A 21,197-nucleotide genomic window follows, 5' to 3' on the forward strand; every position below is an offset into this window, starting at 1 on the left:
CAACTAAGACTGAACTCAGCACCTTGAGCTGAGCTGCCACCCGGATGGCTCAGTGGATAGAGTGCACACTCTTAACAACAAGGCTGCTGGTTCAACTCCCGCTTGGGATGGTGGTTACACCCACCTGCAACTAAGATTGAACACAACACCTTGAGTTAAGAGGGCACAAGCTGCCATTGGGCAGCCAGATGGAGACTGGCGCCCTCCACAACGAAGATTGAAGAACAACAACTTGGCTGGTCCCCCTCCCCAATTCCCTGACACTGTTCCCCTCCCCCAATTCCCCAATTTTTTAAAAAAAGATAAGAAAAATAAATGTTTTTATTTTACCTTTACTTATTATTCCTTCTTTGATGCTCTTCCTTTCTTTGTATAGATCTGAGTTTCTAATATAGATTATTTTCCTTCTCCCTAAAGAACTTCTTTTAACATTTCTTATAATGCAGGTCTACTGGAAATAAATTTCCTCTATGTTTGTCTGTCTGAGAAAGTTTTTATTTGTCATTTTGAAGGATAATTTCATGGGGTACAGAATGCTAGGTTGGAATTTTTCTTGTCTCAACACTTTAAATAATTTACTCCCTCTTCTTTAAATAATTTTTTAATTGTTCATTACAGTTGACATACGATGTTATATTAGTTTCAGGTGTACAACATAGTGATTAGGCATTTATGTAACTTATGAAGTGATCACCCTGGAAAACCTAGTACTCATCTGACACCATACATAGTTATTACAGTGTTATTGATTATATTCCCTATGCTGTACTTCACATCTCTCTGACTGTTTTTATAACTGGCAATTTGTATAGCTTAATCTCTTCCCCTTCAATCTCTTTTTGCTTGCAAGGTTTCTGAGGAGAAGTTGGATTAATCCCTATCTTTGTTCTTCTGTAGGTATTTTTTTCCCCTCTGGCTTCTTTCAAGATTTTTTCTTTATCTTTCATTTTCTGCAGTTTTGAGGGGCATTTACCCTGACTGGTGTTCTCTGAGCTTCCTAGATCTGTGGATTGGTGTCAGACGATAATTTGGAGGAAATTCTCAGTCATTATTGTTTCAAATATGCTTTCTGTTCCTTTCTCTTTCATCTCCTTTTGGTATTCCCATTACACATAAATTATACCTTTTGTGGTTATTCCATAGTCCTTGGGTATTCTGTTCTGGTTTTATCAGTCTTTGTTCTCTTTGCTTTTCAGTGTTAGAAGTGTCTATGAATATACTCTGTAGCTTAGACATTCTTTCCTCAGCTGTGTCCAATCTACTCATAAGCCCATCAAAGGCATTCTTCATGTCTGTTACAGTGTTTTGTTTTTTATCTCTAGCATTTCTTTGGTTTTTTTTTGTTCTATTTTAGGATTCCCATCTCTCTGCTTACATTGTTCATCAATTCTTGCATGTTGTCTGCTTTATCCATTAGAGCCCTTAGCATATTAATCATAGTTGTTTAAAAATTTTCATCTCATAATTCCAACATCTCTGCTATGTCTGGTTCTTATGCTTGCCCTGTTTCTTCAAACTGTGTTTTTTTGCCTTCGGGTATGCTGTGTAATTTTTTTCTTGATAGTGAGACGTGATGTACTGGGTAAAAAGAACTCCTGTAAACAGGCCTTTAGTAACTTGGTGGTGAGGTGTAGGAGGAGAGGAAGTGAACCATATAGTCCTATAGTCAGGCCTCAGTTTTTTAGTGAGCCTGTGCGTCTGGACTGTGAACTTCATAAATGCTGCTCAGTATTTTTCTCTCCTCTGAGGTGGGACAGGATGACTAGAGTAGGTTAGAGTTGGGTACAGGCATACCTTGGAGGTATTGTGTGTTTGGTTCCATACCACTGTAATAAAGCAAGTAGAACAATAAAACGAGTTGTGATCTTTGTGTTGGTGGAGGGCTTGTCCCCAATTTGTAAAAAACGCAACATCAGTGAAGCGTGTTAAGCAAAGTGCAATAAAACAAGTATGCCTGTGTGTCCTTCCCCAGGTCTGTTACATTCCTATAACATCCCAGCTGGTGTAGGCGCTGGTTAATTCATTTCACCTGAGGGCAGGCTTTATTAGGAAGAACAGGGTGCGCTGGGGCATTTCCTGTTCCCTTCCCACTGACGGAAGCCCAAGGGTACTTTTCTAGATACTTATGGTGGGACCCTGGTCAAACTCCTGGAGGTAAATCTCACAATGTTGTTGGGTCCACTTTATGACAGGGTCCCCCTGGAGATGTTAATTCTCAGACTTGTCCATACTGAGCCTCCAGCAATTCAGTTACAGTTCAAGTTTTACCACTCGGCACTGTTTCCCTCTGCTGCTTCACCTGGATCTCTCCGAATCTCTGCTCTGGAAAATTGCAAATCCCTATATTCGCCAGTAGTTCGCCCCAGCCTTGGAGGTATCCGTTCGCCCGTGTCCTTCCCTATCTTATAGATACAAGAAGAGTTGTTAATTTTTCAGTTTGCTCAGCTTTTTTTACTTGATAGGATGGAGTCATGACTTCCAAGCTCCTTACATGTATAACCGGAAACCTGAAGTCACCCTTTGCTATTTTGTGATTCTCTCCCCCCCAGGGGCAAATTTTAAATTAGAGATAGATTTCTCTTTTTTCTTTTATTTAAAGATTTTTATTAAAATATAGCTAACATACAATATTATATTAGTTTCAGGTGTTCATAGTTATTCAACAGTACTCACCTGGCACTATACAGAGTTATTACCACATTATTGATTACATCCTATGCTAAAGAAGTGATCACCATGATAAGCCCAGCACTGTACCATGCTATCACAATGTTATTGACTATATTTCCTATGCTGTATATTACACCCCCCAAAACTTATTTGTTTTGTATCTAGAACTTTGAACCTCTTATTCTTCTTTATCCCCCCCGTTTTTAAAATTTTCAATTAAAGTTGACATTCAATATTATTTTATATCAGTTTCAGGTGTAGAGCATTGTGGTTAGACATTTGTATAATTTAGGAAGTGATCCCCCTGACTAGTTCCCACCTGGCACTATGCATATTTATTACTGTATTATTGATTATATTCCCTATACTTGACATCCCCATGACTGTTTTGTAACTACTAATTTGTATTTCTTAATCCCTTCACCTTTTTCACCCAGCCCCTGACTCCCTCCCATTCTATCACCCTGATAGATCTAGCACCCATTTGACACTACACATAGTTATTACATTATTATTATTAACTATATTCCTTAAGTTACATCCCCATGACTACTTTGTAACAACCAGTTTGTATGAATACTTTTTAATCTCTTCCCCTTAATCCCTTCCCCTTTTCACCTACCTTCAACCCCCTTCCCATCAGGCAACCATCAAAATGTTCTCTGTATCTGAGTTTGTTTCTATTTTGTTTATATATTTTGTTCTTTAGATTCCACGTATAAGTGCAGATGGCAAAATTTCATTCTTTTTTTTACGGCTGAGTAATAGTCCATTGTATATATGTACCACCTCTTCTTTATCCATTCATCCATTCAGGGACACCCAAGTTGCCTTCATATCTTGGCTTATGAAAATAATGCTGCAATGAGCATATAGATAAGCATGTCCCCTCAAAGTAGTGTTTTGGGTTTCTTCAGATAAATACCCAGAAGTGGATTACTAGGTCCTTCTTTTTGTCTTGTTGTAGTCTTTATTTTAAAGTCTATTTTGTCTGGTAAAAGTATTACAACCCCAACTTTTTTCATTTGTTTTCCCTTTTCATGAAATACCTTTTCCATTCCTTTATTTTCAGTCCGTGTGTCTTTCCATCTAAAGTGAATCTTTTGTAGGCAGCATATGCATGCAAGGGTCTTGTTCTCTTATCCATTTAGCCCCCTTGTCTTTTGATTGGAGTATTTAATCCATTTTCATTGAAAGTAGTTGTTGATAGATATGTAGTTATTGCCATTTTATTATTCATATTTTGATTTTCTTTTTTCTTTTTCTTTCTTTTTTTTTTCCTTCAGTCTTAAAGAAGTCCCTCTAAGATTTCTTGTAATACTGGTTTGGTGGTGATGAACTCCTTTAGCTTTTTCTTATCTGGGAAGCTCTTTATCTGTCCTTTGATTCTAAATGATAGCTTTGCTGGGTAGAGTAATTTTTTTTTTTTAATTGGGAAATTGGGGAATGGGAACAGCACTGGGGAATTGGGAGAAGGGAAACAGACAAGTTGCTGTCCTTTTGTTCTTCAGTCTAGTTGTAGAGGACGTTGCTTCACTGGCCCAAGTTGACACCATCATTGTGCTCTTCCCAGGTGAGGCAGATCAGTCGCCGGCTTCTGGATGGCCACTCACGCTGGCTGCTGGCTACACACAGTATCCCATGGCAACCCACTGCAGCCTATACCGTCGCTGGCGACTCACGGCAGCCTAGATCCAGGTTGAGCTGTTGTTCAGCATCTTAGCTGTAGAGGGCAGTGTCACTAGCCCTCATATGTGGGATCCAAACTGGGGCCCTCTGACCTCCCAAGCCAGCTCTTAACCAATGCGCCACTCAGCCGGCCCTGGGTAGAGTAATTTTGGTTGTACGTTCTTGCTTTTCATCACGTTGAATATTTTGTGCCAGTCCCTCTGGCCTGCAAAATTTCTGTTGAGAAATCAGCTGATAGCCTTATGGGACTATCTCTTGCTGCTTTTAAGATTTTCTTTGTCTTTAATCTTTGACATTTTAATTATGATGTGTCTTGGTGCTGGCCTATTTAGGTTCATCTTGTTTGGGACTCTCTGTGTTTACTGGGCTTGTATATCTATTTCCTTGGCCACATTAGTGAAGTTTTCTGTCATTATTTCTTCAAGTAGGTTTTTAATTCCTTGTTTTCTCTCTTCTCCTTCTGGTACCCCAATAATGAGAATGTTGGTATGCTTTAGGTTGTCTCAGAGGCCCCTTAAACTCTCCTTAATTTTTGGTTTCTGTTTTCTTTTTGCTGTTCTGATTGGGTGTTTTCTGCTACCTTATCTTCTAAATCACTGATTTGATCTCCTGCTCCATCTAATCTACTGTTAATTCCCTGTAATGTATTCTTTATTTCCGTTATTGTATTCTTTACTCCTGACTAGTTCTTAATTATGTGTTTTATCTCTATTTTTATGTTTCCTATCTCTTTGTTGAAGTTCTCCCTGCAGTCATTGAGCATCCTTATAACCAGTTTTTGTAACTCGGCATCTGGTAGATTGCTTTGTCACCATTTTGTTTAGTTCTTTTTCTGGAGCTGTGTTCTGTTCTTTCATTTGGGACATTTGTCTCCCCATTTTGGCTGTCTCCCTGTGTTTGTTTCTATGTATTAGGTAGGTAGGGCTGCTGTGTCTCCCAGTCTTAGTAGCGTGGCTTTTTGTTGTAGGTGTCCTAGCGCTCAGTGGCGCAATCTTCCTGGTCACTTGAGCCCTTGCAGTTGAGTCCCTTGTGTGGGTTGTGTGGACCCTCCTCTTGTAGCTGAGCCTTGGTTGTTATTTGCACATCAATGGGAGGGACCGACCTTTGGGCTCATTGGTTGTGAGGACTGGCCATGACTACAGTAGAGGAGTTGTGGTGCAGAGGCTGAGCCTACAGAGCAGGATCTGCTTCAGCAGGGCTCTGGTGCCGGCCCAATATGCCCCTTGGGTGTGTTGTCCTTGGAGGTGGCTGGGTAATGCTCCAGCTCATTTTGAAGCTGGCCCCTGGGCCACCTGGCAGGGGACTCACTGCAGGTCAAGTTCAGCTGCAGCCCTTGCCCCACCCATGGCCACCTGGCAGGAACTACAAAGAAATCCCCAGATGGCCACCACCTGTGCTGTGCTTGGAAGTGCCTTGAGAGGCCAAGCCATGAACCAAGGCCAGCTGCCACTAGTGCCAGGCTTATGCCAGATGCTTCATGCCTGGGTTCCATGAACCTTTGAGAGACCCTAGGAAAGTATACAGCATGAGCTAAGGCAGGCAGTTTGTATGAAAAAGCCACTGGAAGTGGCTTGGGTGTGTCTGAAATTTGGGCAGGGTGGGGTCTGAAATCACCAGGGTCACAGCCAGCTTGATAGAGAGTCACATGATGGCCACCTGCGTCTGCACACCAGGAAGGGGGAGGGCTCAACAAAGAAATGATGGCCTCTGCAAGTTCCTCCATCCAGGACAAAGCTGTTCCTTCAGCTCCCATACTAAATCCAGACAACTCTGTTCCCCACCCTGTATGTCCTTGCCACCTCTCCAGCTGCTGCCCCAGTGCTGGAGCTCAGAGCCAGTGATTCTTTCAGTGGGTAGGTCTGTGCTCAGTCCCTTTAAGAGGAATTCCTGGGACTCCAACCACCCTCTGTCTCACTCAGCCACAATCTCTGCTGGTTCTCACAGCCAGAAATTACGGGGACTGTTCTCCCTGGCACTAGAACCCTGGGCTGGGGAGGGGCTGGGACCCCTTGCTCCTCTGCTGCCAAGATAACCCTGCGAGTTTTTAATGGTCACCGGCAGGTGTGGGACTAGCCTGTTCTGCATCTCTGTCCCTCCTCCCAGTCTTGAGGTGGCTGCTTCTGCATGTCCTTAGTTGTAGGGCTTTGGTTCAACAAGATTTTAGGCGATTCTCAATAATGGTTGTTGTGTGGTTTAGTTGTAATTTTGATGTGATTGTGAGAGAGAAGGTAAGCCCAGCGTTTACCTACTGTGCCATCTTGACCAGAAATCCTAGATTGATTTCTTTCTGCTAACATGCTTTTGTGTCCCCTTCCCCCATTATATAAAATGGAATATGTTTTCAAAGTGGTTTTCTCATGTAAAATGTGATTAAGATTTATTCACCCTTGCAACGCATATCATGTGATTTTTTTCTAAATCCAAGGGTGATGAATGATTTTAGAATTACTTCTTTAATGGATTCTTGGTATTCTTCCATCAATATACATCATCGAGGGGGCACATTCTCTCTCTCTCTCTCTCTCTCTCTCTCTCTCTCTCTCTCTCTCTCTCTCTCTCTCTCGTTGTTTGTTATTTTTAATAATACACTGTTGGAAATAAAATAAATGTTGCCCCTGTTCACTAGACTCACCTTCATCCTTTCAGATGGGACTGACCTGGCTTATGCTTACGTGGACTTTAACAACAGCGGTACGTTGCTGGCCTCTGTTGGTGACAACCCGGATCACACAATGACCATCTGGAATTGGAAAGAAGAACAGCCCATACTTAGGACAAAAGCTTTCTCCCAGGACGTTTTTAAGGTCACTTTCAATCCTGACAATGAGGAGCAGCTTACTACTTCAGGATTGGGCCACATCAAGTAGGTTGTGTGATTGACACAGGGGCTAGTAGGTTATTGTAAGGGTATCATCTAAGAGGATCAACCAGCTGGACACATTTTTGCTGATGTTATTAACATTAGGACACTTTTAAAAATGTGTTCTTTTTAAAGCTAACTGGTAGTGTAGCTTTTTCATTCAATATGGGGATGTATTACCATACCGCAGACAGCACTTATAAAAGAAGGGCTTTTAAATTTAGCCTACTGCCGTCTTTAAGCTTTGCATCCTAAAAGAGTTTGTTGAATGTCTTCCTAGCATTGGCATGCTGTTTCCAAATTCATATTGAGCTTTCAGATTCACTATTTTGTTGTTTGTAGCAACATTTTATGATGGATAAATCACTTTGACATCTCTGAACTCAGTCTTCATCTGTAAAACAAGAATTACAACAAAATCATTCCTGACACAGGCCCCTTAGTTCTAAATGGTAGCTGACCCAACGCTTGATCTTAGGACTTTGGGTCTAAATTCCACATCTTTTTTACTATATCCTATTCTGGTCTATGTCCAGGATGGAATGATTTTGTCCTCTATTTTTGTTACACTCTGTCTCATGTATTTATTTAACAGTCTTCTACCACCACCCTCAAGCAGCCCATAACTTGATTCCAGTGTCTATTTATGAAAGATGTTTTTAATCTATCCTAAATTCCTCTTATTCCAATGAAAACTGGTCTTCTGACTGATTCATTGGTAATATAGCATAATTGAACAGATTTTTATATGTAGTCTTGGGGAAATTCTTCAGTAATGCTTTGTTAGCAGTAGGTTAAAATTTTCCATTTTCTTACGTTTTCCCATCATTTAGTAAAGTGCATATTTTCTGTGCACTATATCTTTGGGGAAAGATAGACATTGAACAATTTCATGTGTGAAGTACTATAATTTCAGAAACAGAGTATATGGAAACAAATGATCGGGGACCTACCATAGCCTCGGAGAAGAATGTTGGTCATTCAGGCTTTTGACTTCATATTATTGACTTGTTGGCATCTTCTATTATCTATTTTATAGACATTTGGTAGGCCAGATTCTTTTCCTACATGGTTTTCATCACTCTGATTGTACATTCATTTAGACTATTAATAAGAAAATGGTAGTAATAGCTAACACTGATTGATTGCTTTTTATGTGCTAGGCACTGTTCTAAGTTTTTCAACAATTTTATGAGGCAGGTGCTAATAATATTTCCATTTTGTATATGGGAAAATGAAGGCACAGTGTGATCAAGATAATCACTTAAAGTTACACAGCAAGTAAACTGGAATTTTGGGGAAAACTTTTACATCCTCTAAAACATCATTATACAATAGGACCTTTTGCTGGTATAGAAATGTTCTCTGTTGGCCAATCCACATGTAGCTACTTAACACCTGAAACTGGCCGGTCTGACTGAAACACTGATTTTAAATTTTATTTAATTACCTTATATCTAAATTAAAATCATCTAACTTGGCTAATGGCTACTGGATAGGACAGCACAGCTCAAAAATATAAGCTCTATAAAGGCAAAGATTTTTTTTTGGGGGGGGGCGTCTATTTTGCTCAATGCTGAATTCACATTACCTAGAACTTTGCCTGACAGGTAGTACATACTTAATACATATTAATCAGATTAATTAATAAATGAAATAATATATGTAACTATGAAATATGTAAATGCTTGGGGGTATATTAGAATTTTTAAAAGTCCTTGAGGTACATTCACTCTTTTCTCTGTTTGCAGATTCTGGGAAATGGCTCTAACATTCACTGGTCTCAAGCTTCAGGGTTCACTAGGTCGATTTGGCAAAACAGCCACTACTGATATAGAAGGTTACATGGAGCTCCCGGATGGGAAGGTGAGTACAGCCACTGTTCTACAATAATCAAATTATGTTTTCAAGTGACATACACATATGAAAGCACATTATACATTCTAAAAAGCACTGCTAATCTTAGCAATAATAGGTACTATAATTGTGAATATAATGAAAATTTAATTTTGCCTCTTCAGGTTATTAATTTTAGTTAATATATTTCCATGAAATTGTCATGACACACATGTACATATCATTTTCAATTTTAGTTTCACTAAATATTATAAATATATATAATATGCAAGCATTTTTTAAAATATTAACATAGTGACATACTTGTCACTTTTAATTATGTCATAGAGTTGCAGTGTTTATAATGTTTATCTTTCCCCTCTTTTTTCTTTGCCATGATGCTTCAAGAAGACTTACTGGGTCAAAGGTTATATAGTACCTTGTAGCTTTTGTTTTTATTGTCAGATTATTATTCAGCAAGATTGAGCCACTTTACAATAACATCTGCAACCTGCAACTATAATCTGTTAGTTTATTCTTTAATATTGTTAGTTTACTTTCACTCTTCCTCTTACAAAATGTATAGGCATATTGCCTATAGAAACAGTTCTCCATTAATATTGTACTTGGCTTCCTATTAGGATGAGTTCTATAGAATTATTTGTGATCATCTCAATTATAAGTAAATGCCAGCATACAAATATTACTTTAGGAACCAAATGGTCTAATCCCTCTACCTCGTGGGGTATTCTCAATTTGAAATCGTGCTGTACAGGAGGAAATAAAAAGAATTGGATGCTGGCTAAACTATAGTATATCCAAACTTATAAGATGATTGTAAATCATTCCGTCTTCAAATTCTGAATACTGTAAGAATTAAGCTAAAATAAAGATCAATACAGCCCTTGTTAAAAACATGGTATGAGATATATCTTAAAAAGGTTCGGTAGGGTTTGTGTAGATGTAGGGGAGAAAAGAAGCCTTTTTAAATAAGAGCCATAAAAGGAAATGTTTAGCATTAGGAATAAATATCAGTTATTTAGAGGGCTAATTGGAATACAGCATCCATGCTGGGAAAGAGTGGGAAATTAGAGTGAGAAGTATGGTTTGGTCCTAGGGTACAAAGAGTTTAACAGCCAGGCAGAGCTACTATATATTGGAAGAGTAGAGTTGCAAATGAAAGAAGTTATAGATAAATTTGACCACAAAATGCCAAGCAAATTAGAAGAAGGGAAAGCTGGAGTCAAGGAGATGAGCTAGGAAGAAAGATGTTGCTTTCCTCAAAGAAGCGTTGATGAGGGCCTCGACGTTCCTCAAGACAAATGGAAAAAGAAAGCCAGATATGAGTGACATTTCAGAAAGGAATGCTTTATAGACTTTGGTGACTTTTGGTGGCGTTAGTCACTGGACAGAAGAAACCAAGTCTAAGTAAAGACTCTACAACAAGTGGGCTGAAACTTAATAACTGTTAAAATAGGCAGAATAGATAAGGTGAGGTAGATGAAGAGGTAGACAAGACTGAATAAGGTCATGAGTTACTCTAGATGAGAGGGAAGTGGGAATGCAGGATCCTAGAGCAGGTTCACAAGAATTAGGTCAGTGAGCGTCTCCCAAAGGGCATTTCATAGGACATTGGTCTGCACGGAAGCGCTATGAAAACAAGGCATTCCTGGTCAAATTCCTTCATATGTAGAAATTCTTCTTGACGATTCCCAGTGAATATGTTGTGTTAAAGGATCCATGAGTCCTAGAAAAAAGAAATCTGTTTGACTTTGTCTGTCCTCCCACCTGTCCTCTGAGGTAATGGTAGTCAGAACAGCAGCTTTTGAGCCACAGGGCCTGGTTTAGAATCCTGACTCCTCTGAGTACGTAACTGTGCTGTGCTTCAGTTTTTCCCTTTGTAAAATGGGGATAATGATAGGGCTTCTACTGGCCTACATGGTTCCTTTGTGCAAAGAGAAAAACTCTTCTGGGAAAATAAAGTGCCCAACCTGCACAACTGTACATGGTATCCCCAATAAATGTACCAGTTCATTTAGAATTAAATGAATTAATGTATGTAAAATGCTCAAGCAGTGCTTGGCACAGAGTCCATACTACATTAGTATTATTTATCAGTTAACACTGTTAAACATCCTAAGAACTGGTGTTTGGTAGTATGTACTTTGGGAAGTGCTGGATTAAATGGATTAGTATGAGGTGTTTCCAGATGATTATCCTTGTTTGAAATTGGATACTGTTATGCTATAATCTTCTGAGTTCAGTAATGGCCTCACAACTTATTAGATATTTTATAATAGTTGATATTATCACACTTAAAAAGTAGCATCTCATCTATCAAGAACTTTAAACATGTTTCTAAATTTCGACCCAGTAATTCCACTCCTGGATTATGTCCTTAAGAGATTTACAAAGACAGATATAATAGATATGTTTGAAAAATAACCAGCAGCATACAGCTTAATCACAGTAATGGATACAATATATAACATAAGGAAGAAATACATCAAAATGTGATTAGTGGTTATTTCTGTGGCTGTGAGTTTTCATTTCTATATTTTCTTATTTTTCTATATTTAAAATATTTTACTTCCTTAATCAAGAAAATAATCTTTAAAAAATAATTCTTACCTGCTATTTGAGGCATAAATATACACAATTGTCTGTTCTAATGCACATTCCTTTCTTTCTGCACACCGGCCAGGTGCTCTCAGGGTCAGAATGGGGCAACATGCTGCTTTGGGAAGCTGGCTTCATCAAAGTTGAGCTCTGTCGAGCTTCAAGTAAGTGTTGTCACCAGGGTCCCATCAACCAGATCATGCTGGATGAGGGTGAAGTTATCACTATTGGGTCAGATGGATATATTCGGGTAAGTTTTCTTGATACTTGGACAGTAGCACCCACAGCTAAACAATGCAGACCACCCAATTGGTTCTATCAGATTTTGATTTCTCACAAAAGTCACTTTATGAAGCTCAGTGGTCATTTACTCCTAGGGCCAAATCATTTTTTTTTTTTTTTAGATTTTTATTGGGGCATTGGGGGGAACAGTGCTGGGGGATTGGGGGAAGGGGAACAGACAAATTGCTGTCGTTTTGTTCTTCAGTCTAGTTGTGGAGGACGTTGCTTCACTGGCCCAAGTTGGCACCATCATTGCGCTCTTCCTGGGCGAGGCAGATCAGTCGCCGGCTTCTGGACGGCCGCTCACTGCGGCTGCTGGCCGCTCACGCTGGCTGCTGGCCACTCACGCTGGCTGCTGGCTACATACGGTAGCCCATGGCAACCCACTGCCACAGGGACTGCAGCCTATGCTGTCGCCAGCGACTCACAGCAGCCCAGCTCCAGGTTGAGCTGTTGTTCAGCATCTTAGCTGAAGAGGGCAGTGTCACTGGCCCTCATATGTGGGATCCAAACCGGGGCCCTCTGGCGTCCCAAGCCAGTTCTTAACCATCGCGCCACTCGGCCGGCCCCCAAATCATTTTAAGTAATGCTTCTCTTGTGGTAAATATTTGAAATGTGATAAACATTAATTTACAGCTTCTTAGCACTGAAATTTTCTGAAGGGATCTTTTGTTATTTTAATTCTGTTGTTGAAAGAGTAGCTTCAGACAATGAAAGCCCATGTTAGCAAAATATAAAGAGTGGACACAGATGTCCTTTCAAAATGCCTGGGATGGATGAATGGGTCATTTTATATGGTCAAAAGTGCCAAACATATGTTATTTTTAACTGAGGTTACCAATCAGAAATATACTCAAAGGTGACCTGAGAGGGTTTGCCTATGGATTCACCCTTCTCATGGTTCCTTACACTGGTGAACTCACTTGTTTTCACATATGGACACTCTCCTGCCTATAGCATCTATTCCTCCAGCATCTAAGTCCCCCTGGTTATGGTCACACCTCTCTATGTGTACCCTGCCATTGCTGGCCAACCTGGAGCCCACTGATTTGTCTTGTGGTATATATTGGTACATATTCCTTCTGGGGCCTGTCATAAGAAAGTGTTCTTTCTCTGGACATTCTTTAGGAAGTATTATCAGAAGTAACACTGCATATATATATATATATATATATATATATATATATAATATATATCTATATATATATATCTATATATATCTATACACACACACACATTTTTAATATTCTGGCCACTCTGTTGACACTTACTGAGCTTACTATGTCTACTATATTGTATAGGCCATGCCTCCCATAGTCTGTCCTCTTACCATTGGCTTTTTGAACCCAAGTATAAAATGTTTACATTTACCATATTAAATTTAATCTTGTTAGAGTTTATTCATTACAATGAGAATGTTTTATATTCCTTATTATGTCATACAATATATTCACTATCCTTCCAAGATATGTCACCCCAAAATGTCAAAATACTGAGTGGAAGAAATCCTCAAGAGAAAAGTTAAATATTTCACAGAGGATCTCTTCATGGACACTGCTAAATTCTAAGCTCGCTTTTCTTTGCAAAGTCCACTCTTATCTCTTCAGTCCTCTACATTGTAAATCTCTACCTCTCACCCTTTAGGAAAATTTACCCCAGCTCCCAGGTTAGCCTGGCCCTAGGAGTTGGACCCCTCCCCAGTGAGGCTAATCTGTGGGACAACACCGATCCTCCGTGAAGTTACTTTCCCGGAGTCTGAGTTACTGAGTCTAGGATAATGTGGCAGTGTGTGTCAACAGAACCACCGAGAGTGGGCTTTGGCACTTCACAGAGCACGTCCTCTTTGCCACATGAGGTGAAACTTTGCTCTGTCACCCTTCCTGTAGCATTCTGGTCTATCCCAAGAACAACAATCCTTATCTGAGCAGTACAGTTTAAACCTGTAAGGAAGAGAAACATTTTTTAATGAAGACATCATCTACATTCATTTTCTCTGCTTATAATGAAGATAGTGCTTGAATTATTAAGCAAGAACATCTATTTCCCCTTTCCAGGGGCCTACTGTGTATATAAAACAGGAGTCGTGATGATGTCTTGCTGAACAAGCGAACCGTTTGCTTCTTATGTGCCAAAAGACCTGTCAGAAACCTTGAAATACAGAGTATTTTGAGTAAATTAGAATTCTCATTCAGAGCTGTATTTTCTCAGAAATCCCTGTAAATACAAAGGAATGTCTTTGTATTTCTTTTCTGGCTTAGGAAATATAAATTCAGAAACCGCTGTCTGATTAAGGTATTTTTTTAAATTAATTTTATAAGATATGGGATTTTGAGGCCATAGACACTGCTGATACTGTAGATGAGACTGGATTGCTAGAGATCGAGCCCATTAATGAACTTCAAGTAGACAAGAATGTCCAACTCTTCTCTATGATAAAAATGAATGAAGCTGGAAATAACGTTTGGTTGGCTCAGGTAAGTTGCATTCTTCTCTCTTGACTCTTTTAAACTTACCTGGACATAAAATTAAATTGGTATAAATTATTGTCACTGTAAATCCATTTTACTATTAAGACTACTATTGATACCTGAATGAAGAGATCCTGAGTATTGGTATTTAAATGACTACATTTTATACTCAGAAAACCTACTAGAAGCATTTTTATTATGTTTGACTATACATACAACGAAATTGCTTCATTTATTGTGTGGTTGTGTTCTAAGATATGTAGAGGTTAATTTTATTAAATTTCAATCACTCTTTAAAATATATGAAAGCTTTTGGTATTACTGTTTGTCCTTACTTTAAATCATAAGAAGAAAATTATTTTAATTTGATAAAAGTTCAAAATGATAAAACAGAAAATTATTAGGTATTTAATTTTTTAGGATGCCAGTGGAGCCATATGGAAGCTTGACCTTAGCTTTTCAAATATCGTAAGTGGCCTAGTTTTCTTATTTTTTTCCTAATTTTTCATAATAAAAACGTTTGTTATTCTTTCTTAAAAGATACTTTATCTTTCTCCATATCTGATCATTATTCCCACCAAACACTGGCTCAACATATAATTTTACGTTTAAAACAGGTCCATCTCATAGCGAAACTTACCAGAAAAGTGGCAATAACAATGGCTAACATTATATACTGCTTTACAGTTTTCATAAACAAAAGCCATTTATGTTATCATGGAATCCTCACCACTACCCTGTTTAGTAGGCAGGCAGTTGCCATCCATTTTACTGATGAAGAAATGAAGACTGGCATGCTAAGTGGCTTGTGCAAAATGACACAGCCATCTACTGCAAATAGTACTTTCTCCTAATCCGAAAGTGCAGCATTCTTTCTAACCCATTGTGCTTTGTCTTATTTTTATTCAGATAAAATCACACATATGTTACAGGGTTCTATTTGCATTTCTTTAAACTTGACCTTAATTCTAAATTAACATATCTTTGAGAGCTAATAGAATTTCTGTCTTCTTATCAGACCCACGACCCCGAATGCCTCTTCTCCTTCCACTCAGGAGCCATCGAAGCATTGGCCGTGTCTCCTGTCACTTATCTCATGGCTACTACTGCCTTGGACTGTAAGTAGGAACTCTTAAGGAAAATATGTCTGGCTTTTGTTTTGTTTTCAGTACAATTTTTTATATGTGTTTGATTAAAAGCATTTGAGAATTTTTCTAAAAGGAAACCTCTTAATGCAAGTGAGGTGAGTTTTTGTGGAGGGGAGACAGCACAAAACGCAGCAGCCATGGTTATTGTGAGATTAAAATAAGGAGGCAATCAGTAAGTCACTCATGGAAATGCTATTCATGTTGGTGTTATCCACAGTTGTGTTTTGCCTTTTCTTTCCCTCTCCTTTCTTCTTGACTTATGGCGAATCTGTGTGGACCATGTGAGGTGACATTGATCCATCAGTCAATCATCAGTTGTCTTCTTTACTATTCATGTTTATAAATTACCTGGTTGACGGGAGACATAGAAATTTTTCACTAAAGGAAGGTTATTGGGTGATCAGTTGATTTAGTTATTTATTTCTTGTAATTCTTAACATGTAAAGGGAGCCAAGGTTATTTAAAAAGGAATTATGTGTACATTTGTTTCTTTTTAAAACTGTCTTTCTGTAGGCTCTATTCGAATCTATGATTTTGCTAGCAGAACTCCTTTGGCTCATGTGAAATTCAAGCAAGGAGGTACTGCCCTTACTTGGGTGCCTCGGCTGGTAAGTTTATTATAATGAATTTCTAGCAGATTCTGCTAGTAAATATATCAGTGCTATTTCTTGGATATATAGACATTTTCTGACTCGATTTTAGAGAAGAATAAAAATTTTAAGTTAGTTTATTCACTTAGAACATAATAGAAATCATGTCATGACCTTGCTATTGTTGTGGTTTTGGTCCTGTTTTAATGAAAATCTATTTTTGTGCTCCCTGCAGATTAGTAGTAATTCCATGTTACAGCATAATTACCCAACAAGACTTGGTGTATCCTCTATCCTTCTGACTTTGATTTCATTCATTTTGTTTCTATTTCCAGCATGGCCGCAAGGTGCTGGGCTGTGTTCTTTATTCTGGGAATACACTAGTGAGCAAAAAGACAAAAATACTTGCCCTCATGCGTCTTAACACTCTGGTTGGCGACAGGAGGCAGAGACAAACAGTAAAAAAGCTAAATAACTAAAATATGTGATATGTTAGATAATAGCTGTGGGAAAAAATTAGTCAGAGATAGAGTTGTTCTAGTTATCCATTGCTCTGTAATAAGCTATCCCAAAATATAGTGGCATAAAACAGTGATCATTTTATTTTGCTCACATATTTTGTGGATTGAGAATTTATGTGTAGATAGGTGACAGCAGGGATGGGTTATCTCTGTTTCCTAGTGTCTGTGGCCTCAGCTGGGAAGACCTGGAATTTTGGGGCCTGGATCACCTAAAGGCTTCTGTGTCACAAGTCTGATACCTGGGTTGAAGGCTGGGCTAAGCTGGGAAGTTAGCAGGAGTGCTTACCTAATAGCTCCTCCATGTGGCTTGGGCTTCATTACAGCATCGTGGCCTCAGGGCAGTCACACATGTCTCACACAGCAGTTCGGGGCTCCAAGACCTAGTGTTGCAACAAAGATCTTGTTGGTCTTCCCAACCTAGGGAGTCACCTAGTGTCCCTTCTACCATACTCCATTGGGTGAAGCAGTCTCAAACCCCACCCAGATTCAAGGGAGGAGAAACTTAAACCCCATCTCTCCATGGGAGGCATGTCAAAGAATTTGCAGCCATGTTTTTAAAATGTCATGGGAGTAGTTTGGAAATGTTTTATCCTTATTGTTTTGGGTTTAAATCAAAGAGAAAATGTTTCAGGCTCAAAATAGATGTGAGGATGGCTGGAATGGAGGGGAATTTCATAATGGGATCAAAACAAGAAGAACACAGGCTAGGGAATAGAGGCAGAGCAATGACTAGGCTAGAACAAATAGAAACCAGAGTATTTGTATTACCAAACCTGGCTCACTCTTTATCCTAATCTGTTTACACTCTTACCTGGAGTCTTTAAAATACAGCCCAAGTAATTGAATCATTTATTCAGATGGTTGTGTGATATTCATAGACTGTCTCCTTTTTAAACCTTATATCAAAGTAATGATCATATGGATATTATACTACAGTAGAAATGCCCCTTCTCCATACTCCCTTGCCTTCTGGAAACCTCCATGTCATTCTTTACAACTCAGCTCAGGTCAAACATCTCTTCTGCACAGTCCTCTGTGACCCCACCTTCAAATAGAGCTAAGTGCGCCTTCCTCTTTTGTTTGTTTTTTTAAGGACCGTGTGTATACCTCTCTTCTAGCATTATCACAAGATACTAAGATGATTTGCTTTATCTTTTCTACCAGACTGTCCATTCTTCATGGTAACAACCGTAACTATTCTTCTTTGCACCTCCAGTGCCTTTACAGTTACTGGTACATTCAGACACTTAGTGAATGTTTGTTGAATTAATAGACATTCAGGGCCGGCCAAGTGGCTCAGTTGGTTAAGAGCTCGCTCAAGAGCGCGAGCTCTGAGCAACAGCGGTTTGATTCCCGTCCTGAGCTGAGCTGCCGCTGAGCTGCCAACAGGTGGCAGGATGGCTCAGCTTAAAAAAAAAAAAAGGAATTAATAGACATTCAACTGGAGTTGAATGGAATACAGTTCTCCTATTTCCAAGATTCTCATAATTGCCTGCCCTCAGGGATGATCACAGTGCTCTAAAGAATACCAGGGCTGTCGCCCTTCTCCTGAATGCCTTTTGAGACAACAGATTTAGTATATTCAGACATTGCTAGGTTTATATCTCCAGCCCAGGCTTGTCCTGTAAGCTGCAGACGATATGTCAGCTCTATTTTGAGATCTCCAGGGGACCTCAAACTCAACACGTCCAAGAATAAATTCATGATTTTCTGCTCACTCTCAGCCACCCCACCCTCCAAAATAATGATAGCAACAACAAACCACATGCACACCGGGCTCCCTTCCAGTGTTTCCTGCCTCAGTAAATGTCTTAGTCATACTTGACTCCTCCCTCTGCCTCATTTCCCATATCCAGTCATTACCAAACAGGGCCGTTAGACCTCTTACTAAAACATGTCTCTATCCCTCACGTCCCTTCCATCACCTCAGACCAAGTGACCACAGTCAGTCTCCTGGAGTCTGGCAGCCATCTCTTTAAAGCCCTCCCCTCAGGTCTCCTTGCATCCCATCTAGGTCATCTCAGATCTTCTTTCCACACGGCAGCAAGGATGACTTTTCTGAAATAGCAGATCTGATTATGTGACCTCACCACCCTCAACCCCCAACTAACAACCTTTTGATGACTTCCTGTTGCTCTTGGGATGAAGACTATCCCTAATGTGGCATGTAAGCCACTTGGTGACCTGGTGTCTGCTTAGCTCCCTCTCCAGCCTCTTGTGGAAGCACTGTTCCCTCACTCAGTCTGCTCTAGCCAAACTATAACTTTTTCTGAGTTACTTTCTTTCCTGCCGCACACCTTTGTACAAGCTATATCCTCTCCCAGGAGGGCTGCCCCCACCTTCCTGTCCTTTGTTTATTCCTGGCATCCTTCTGATCTCTTCCTTAAGAAAGCCCTCAGCCTAGGCCAGCTTTCTTTGTTACATGCTCTCAGAGAAGATGTTGTTTTCCTTTACTGTGTATTTCAGTTCCTAGTTCCTTACTCATTTGTGCCATTGATTAATGTCTGTCTTCTCCACTAGAATATAAATTCTGTGAGACAGAGGGAGGTGCCTCACTCGGGTTGGTGGTGATAGGTGCCTGGTACATGGTAGACAGACACTCCACCCACATTTGCTCCAGTGTTTGAATTGCCATTGTTTACCTGTCTCAGAGTCAGCAGTGATAGGATCTGTCCTAGACTAGATGGAGGTTACTAGAAAGTGGTATAAGGAATTACCACTGGTCAGTCAAAGTTAAATTACTTAAGTCTAAATAAAATACAGAGGTATCTGTTATGTAGTACAACTGTTTTAATCAACTAATTTCAGAACTCTTGTATTTAATTTTTGTCCAAGGTAAGCTACAATGGAGCACAGATTATTGTAGGATTTGAAGATGGTGTTGTTCGAATTCTTGAACTTTATGATCCAAAAGGACTTACAATTTTTGCAGGACGGAAAAAATTTTTGGATGCAGATCTTCATTTGAAATATGTTATCAAACCCCATACTGCTCATGTCACTGCTTTAGCTTATGATCGTGATGGAGAAATTCTAGCCACAGGGGTGAGTAGTATATATTTTTTTGTTTCCTATTGAATTTTCATTGTTAACCTTGCCTTATTTGTCTTCCTACTTAATGATGCCTTATTTGCTGATACTCATTTCTGAGACTGTATCTGCATTTTGCTTTCTTTGTATTCACATGCTTTCAGCATAACCTGCACACAACATTTTAAGATATTCTTACAAATTGGATTCTATTGCTTATCTTAAATGAGTAGAAAATTTCAGCTGGGAATAATGTAAGGTATTTTATGTATAATTGATATTTTATAGCATGGGTATATTCTTATATAGAATTGCCATAAACGAAGAGAATAACCATGTAAAGTCTCTGTGCATTAATACAGGAGCATATGCATTGTGAAATTTTTTTTTCTGAATTAATTTTATGTACAGGTATAGTGATCACTTTTTCAGAATCACATACTGGAACACATGGTTTGTCAAGTGTTCTCATTGGGGAAAGTGAAGTGAATATTTGAAATAAGAACTTTACCAGAATAATCTGGGATATGTGACTATTGTAGGTGTAAGTGTGTAGTAGATAAACTATGGTTATTAAATGCTTTTTTACTCTATGGGATGGATTTCTTAATAATATATATTTGGGTATTTCTCATTTTCTTAGAGTAAGGACAAAACTGTCTTCTTCTTTGAGGTGGAAAATAATTATAAACCAATCGGTTATATTAGTACTCCTGGACCTGTTTGCCAGTTAATATGGTCTACGATCATTCATGTAAGTAATTATCATTTGTCTTTATGCTTTAATCTCAATTAACGACATAGTGAAGTGACCTGGTAGATAGAGAATAGCAGGTGGAATTATTAGCCCCACTCCTGTGTCCTGCATTGAGGGACCAGGGTGTTGCTCAGCTTGGCTGGTAGAACATCCTCAGTAATTCCACACCCTCCTCACTACCCTGCTCTCTTTCATATGCTAATTAGTTGACTACAGTCCCCTCTCAAAACATTGGGTTATATCAGGCTTTGCTTTAACAATGGTGCCTTTACCCAGATACACAACATGTCAGGATGTGTTGACTTGGGTTTGTCCTTCCTGACATTCAGAAGTTCAGTTCTAAGGTCTGAGTGTATGTGCATTTGTCCTCATCTTTATCTCTTTACTTCTCTTCTGCCCCCATTACACCTCCATTTCCTCTTCTAATTTTCTAGCACCTCTTCTCTAACAACAACTGGTGACTTAGTATTGATTATGAATCTTAATTTCCCTAAATTTAAGCATGAGATAATTCAGTCATCCAAATAGTGATTGAATGTCTAAGCCAGGTGCTGTGCTGTACTAGGTTCCAGGATAATAATGATACTGATGAACTGCATAGAAGTGCTGTCAGGATTATTGGGGTAACATCTATAATTTTTTTAAAGCCCTTCTAAAGAAAAAGGGCAATAAAAATTACATAGGTTTCAAGTGTACGATTCTATAATACATCATCTATATATCACAT

The 21,197-nt window shown here is 39.1% G+C and overlaps 1 protein-coding gene across 1 annotated transcript in view; it reads left to right on the top strand.

Annotated features, from left to right (window-relative positions):
* Positions 1–21,197, top strand: part of CFAP44 (cilia and flagella associated protein 44) — a 135,681-nt gene that overhangs the window by 33,076 nt on the left and 81,408 nt on the right. The window contains exons 6-14 of the mRNA XM_019652227.1: positions 7,006–7,222; positions 8,971–9,085; positions 11,760–11,924; positions 14,275–14,430; positions 14,845–14,892; positions 15,443–15,542; positions 16,086–16,180; positions 19,519–19,728; positions 20,357–20,467. Coding sequence (XP_019507772.1) covers positions 7,006–7,222; positions 8,971–9,085; positions 11,760–11,924; positions 14,275–14,430; positions 14,845–14,892; positions 15,443–15,542; positions 16,086–16,180; positions 19,519–19,728; positions 20,357–20,467 — 1,217 coding nt within the window. The remainder of the gene's footprint in view (positions 1–7,005; positions 7,223–8,970; positions 9,086–11,759; positions 11,925–14,274; positions 14,431–14,844; positions 14,893–15,442; positions 15,543–16,085; positions 16,181–19,518; positions 19,729–20,356; positions 20,468–21,197) is intronic.

This window comes from Hipposideros armiger, unplaced genomic scaffold (assembly GCF_001890085.2).
Source record: "Hipposideros armiger isolate ML-2016 unplaced genomic scaffold, ASM189008v1 scaffold_176, whole genome shotgun sequence".
In the NCBI taxonomy this organism is placed as follows: domain Eukaryota; kingdom Metazoa; phylum Chordata; class Mammalia; order Chiroptera; family Hipposideridae; genus Hipposideros; species Hipposideros armiger.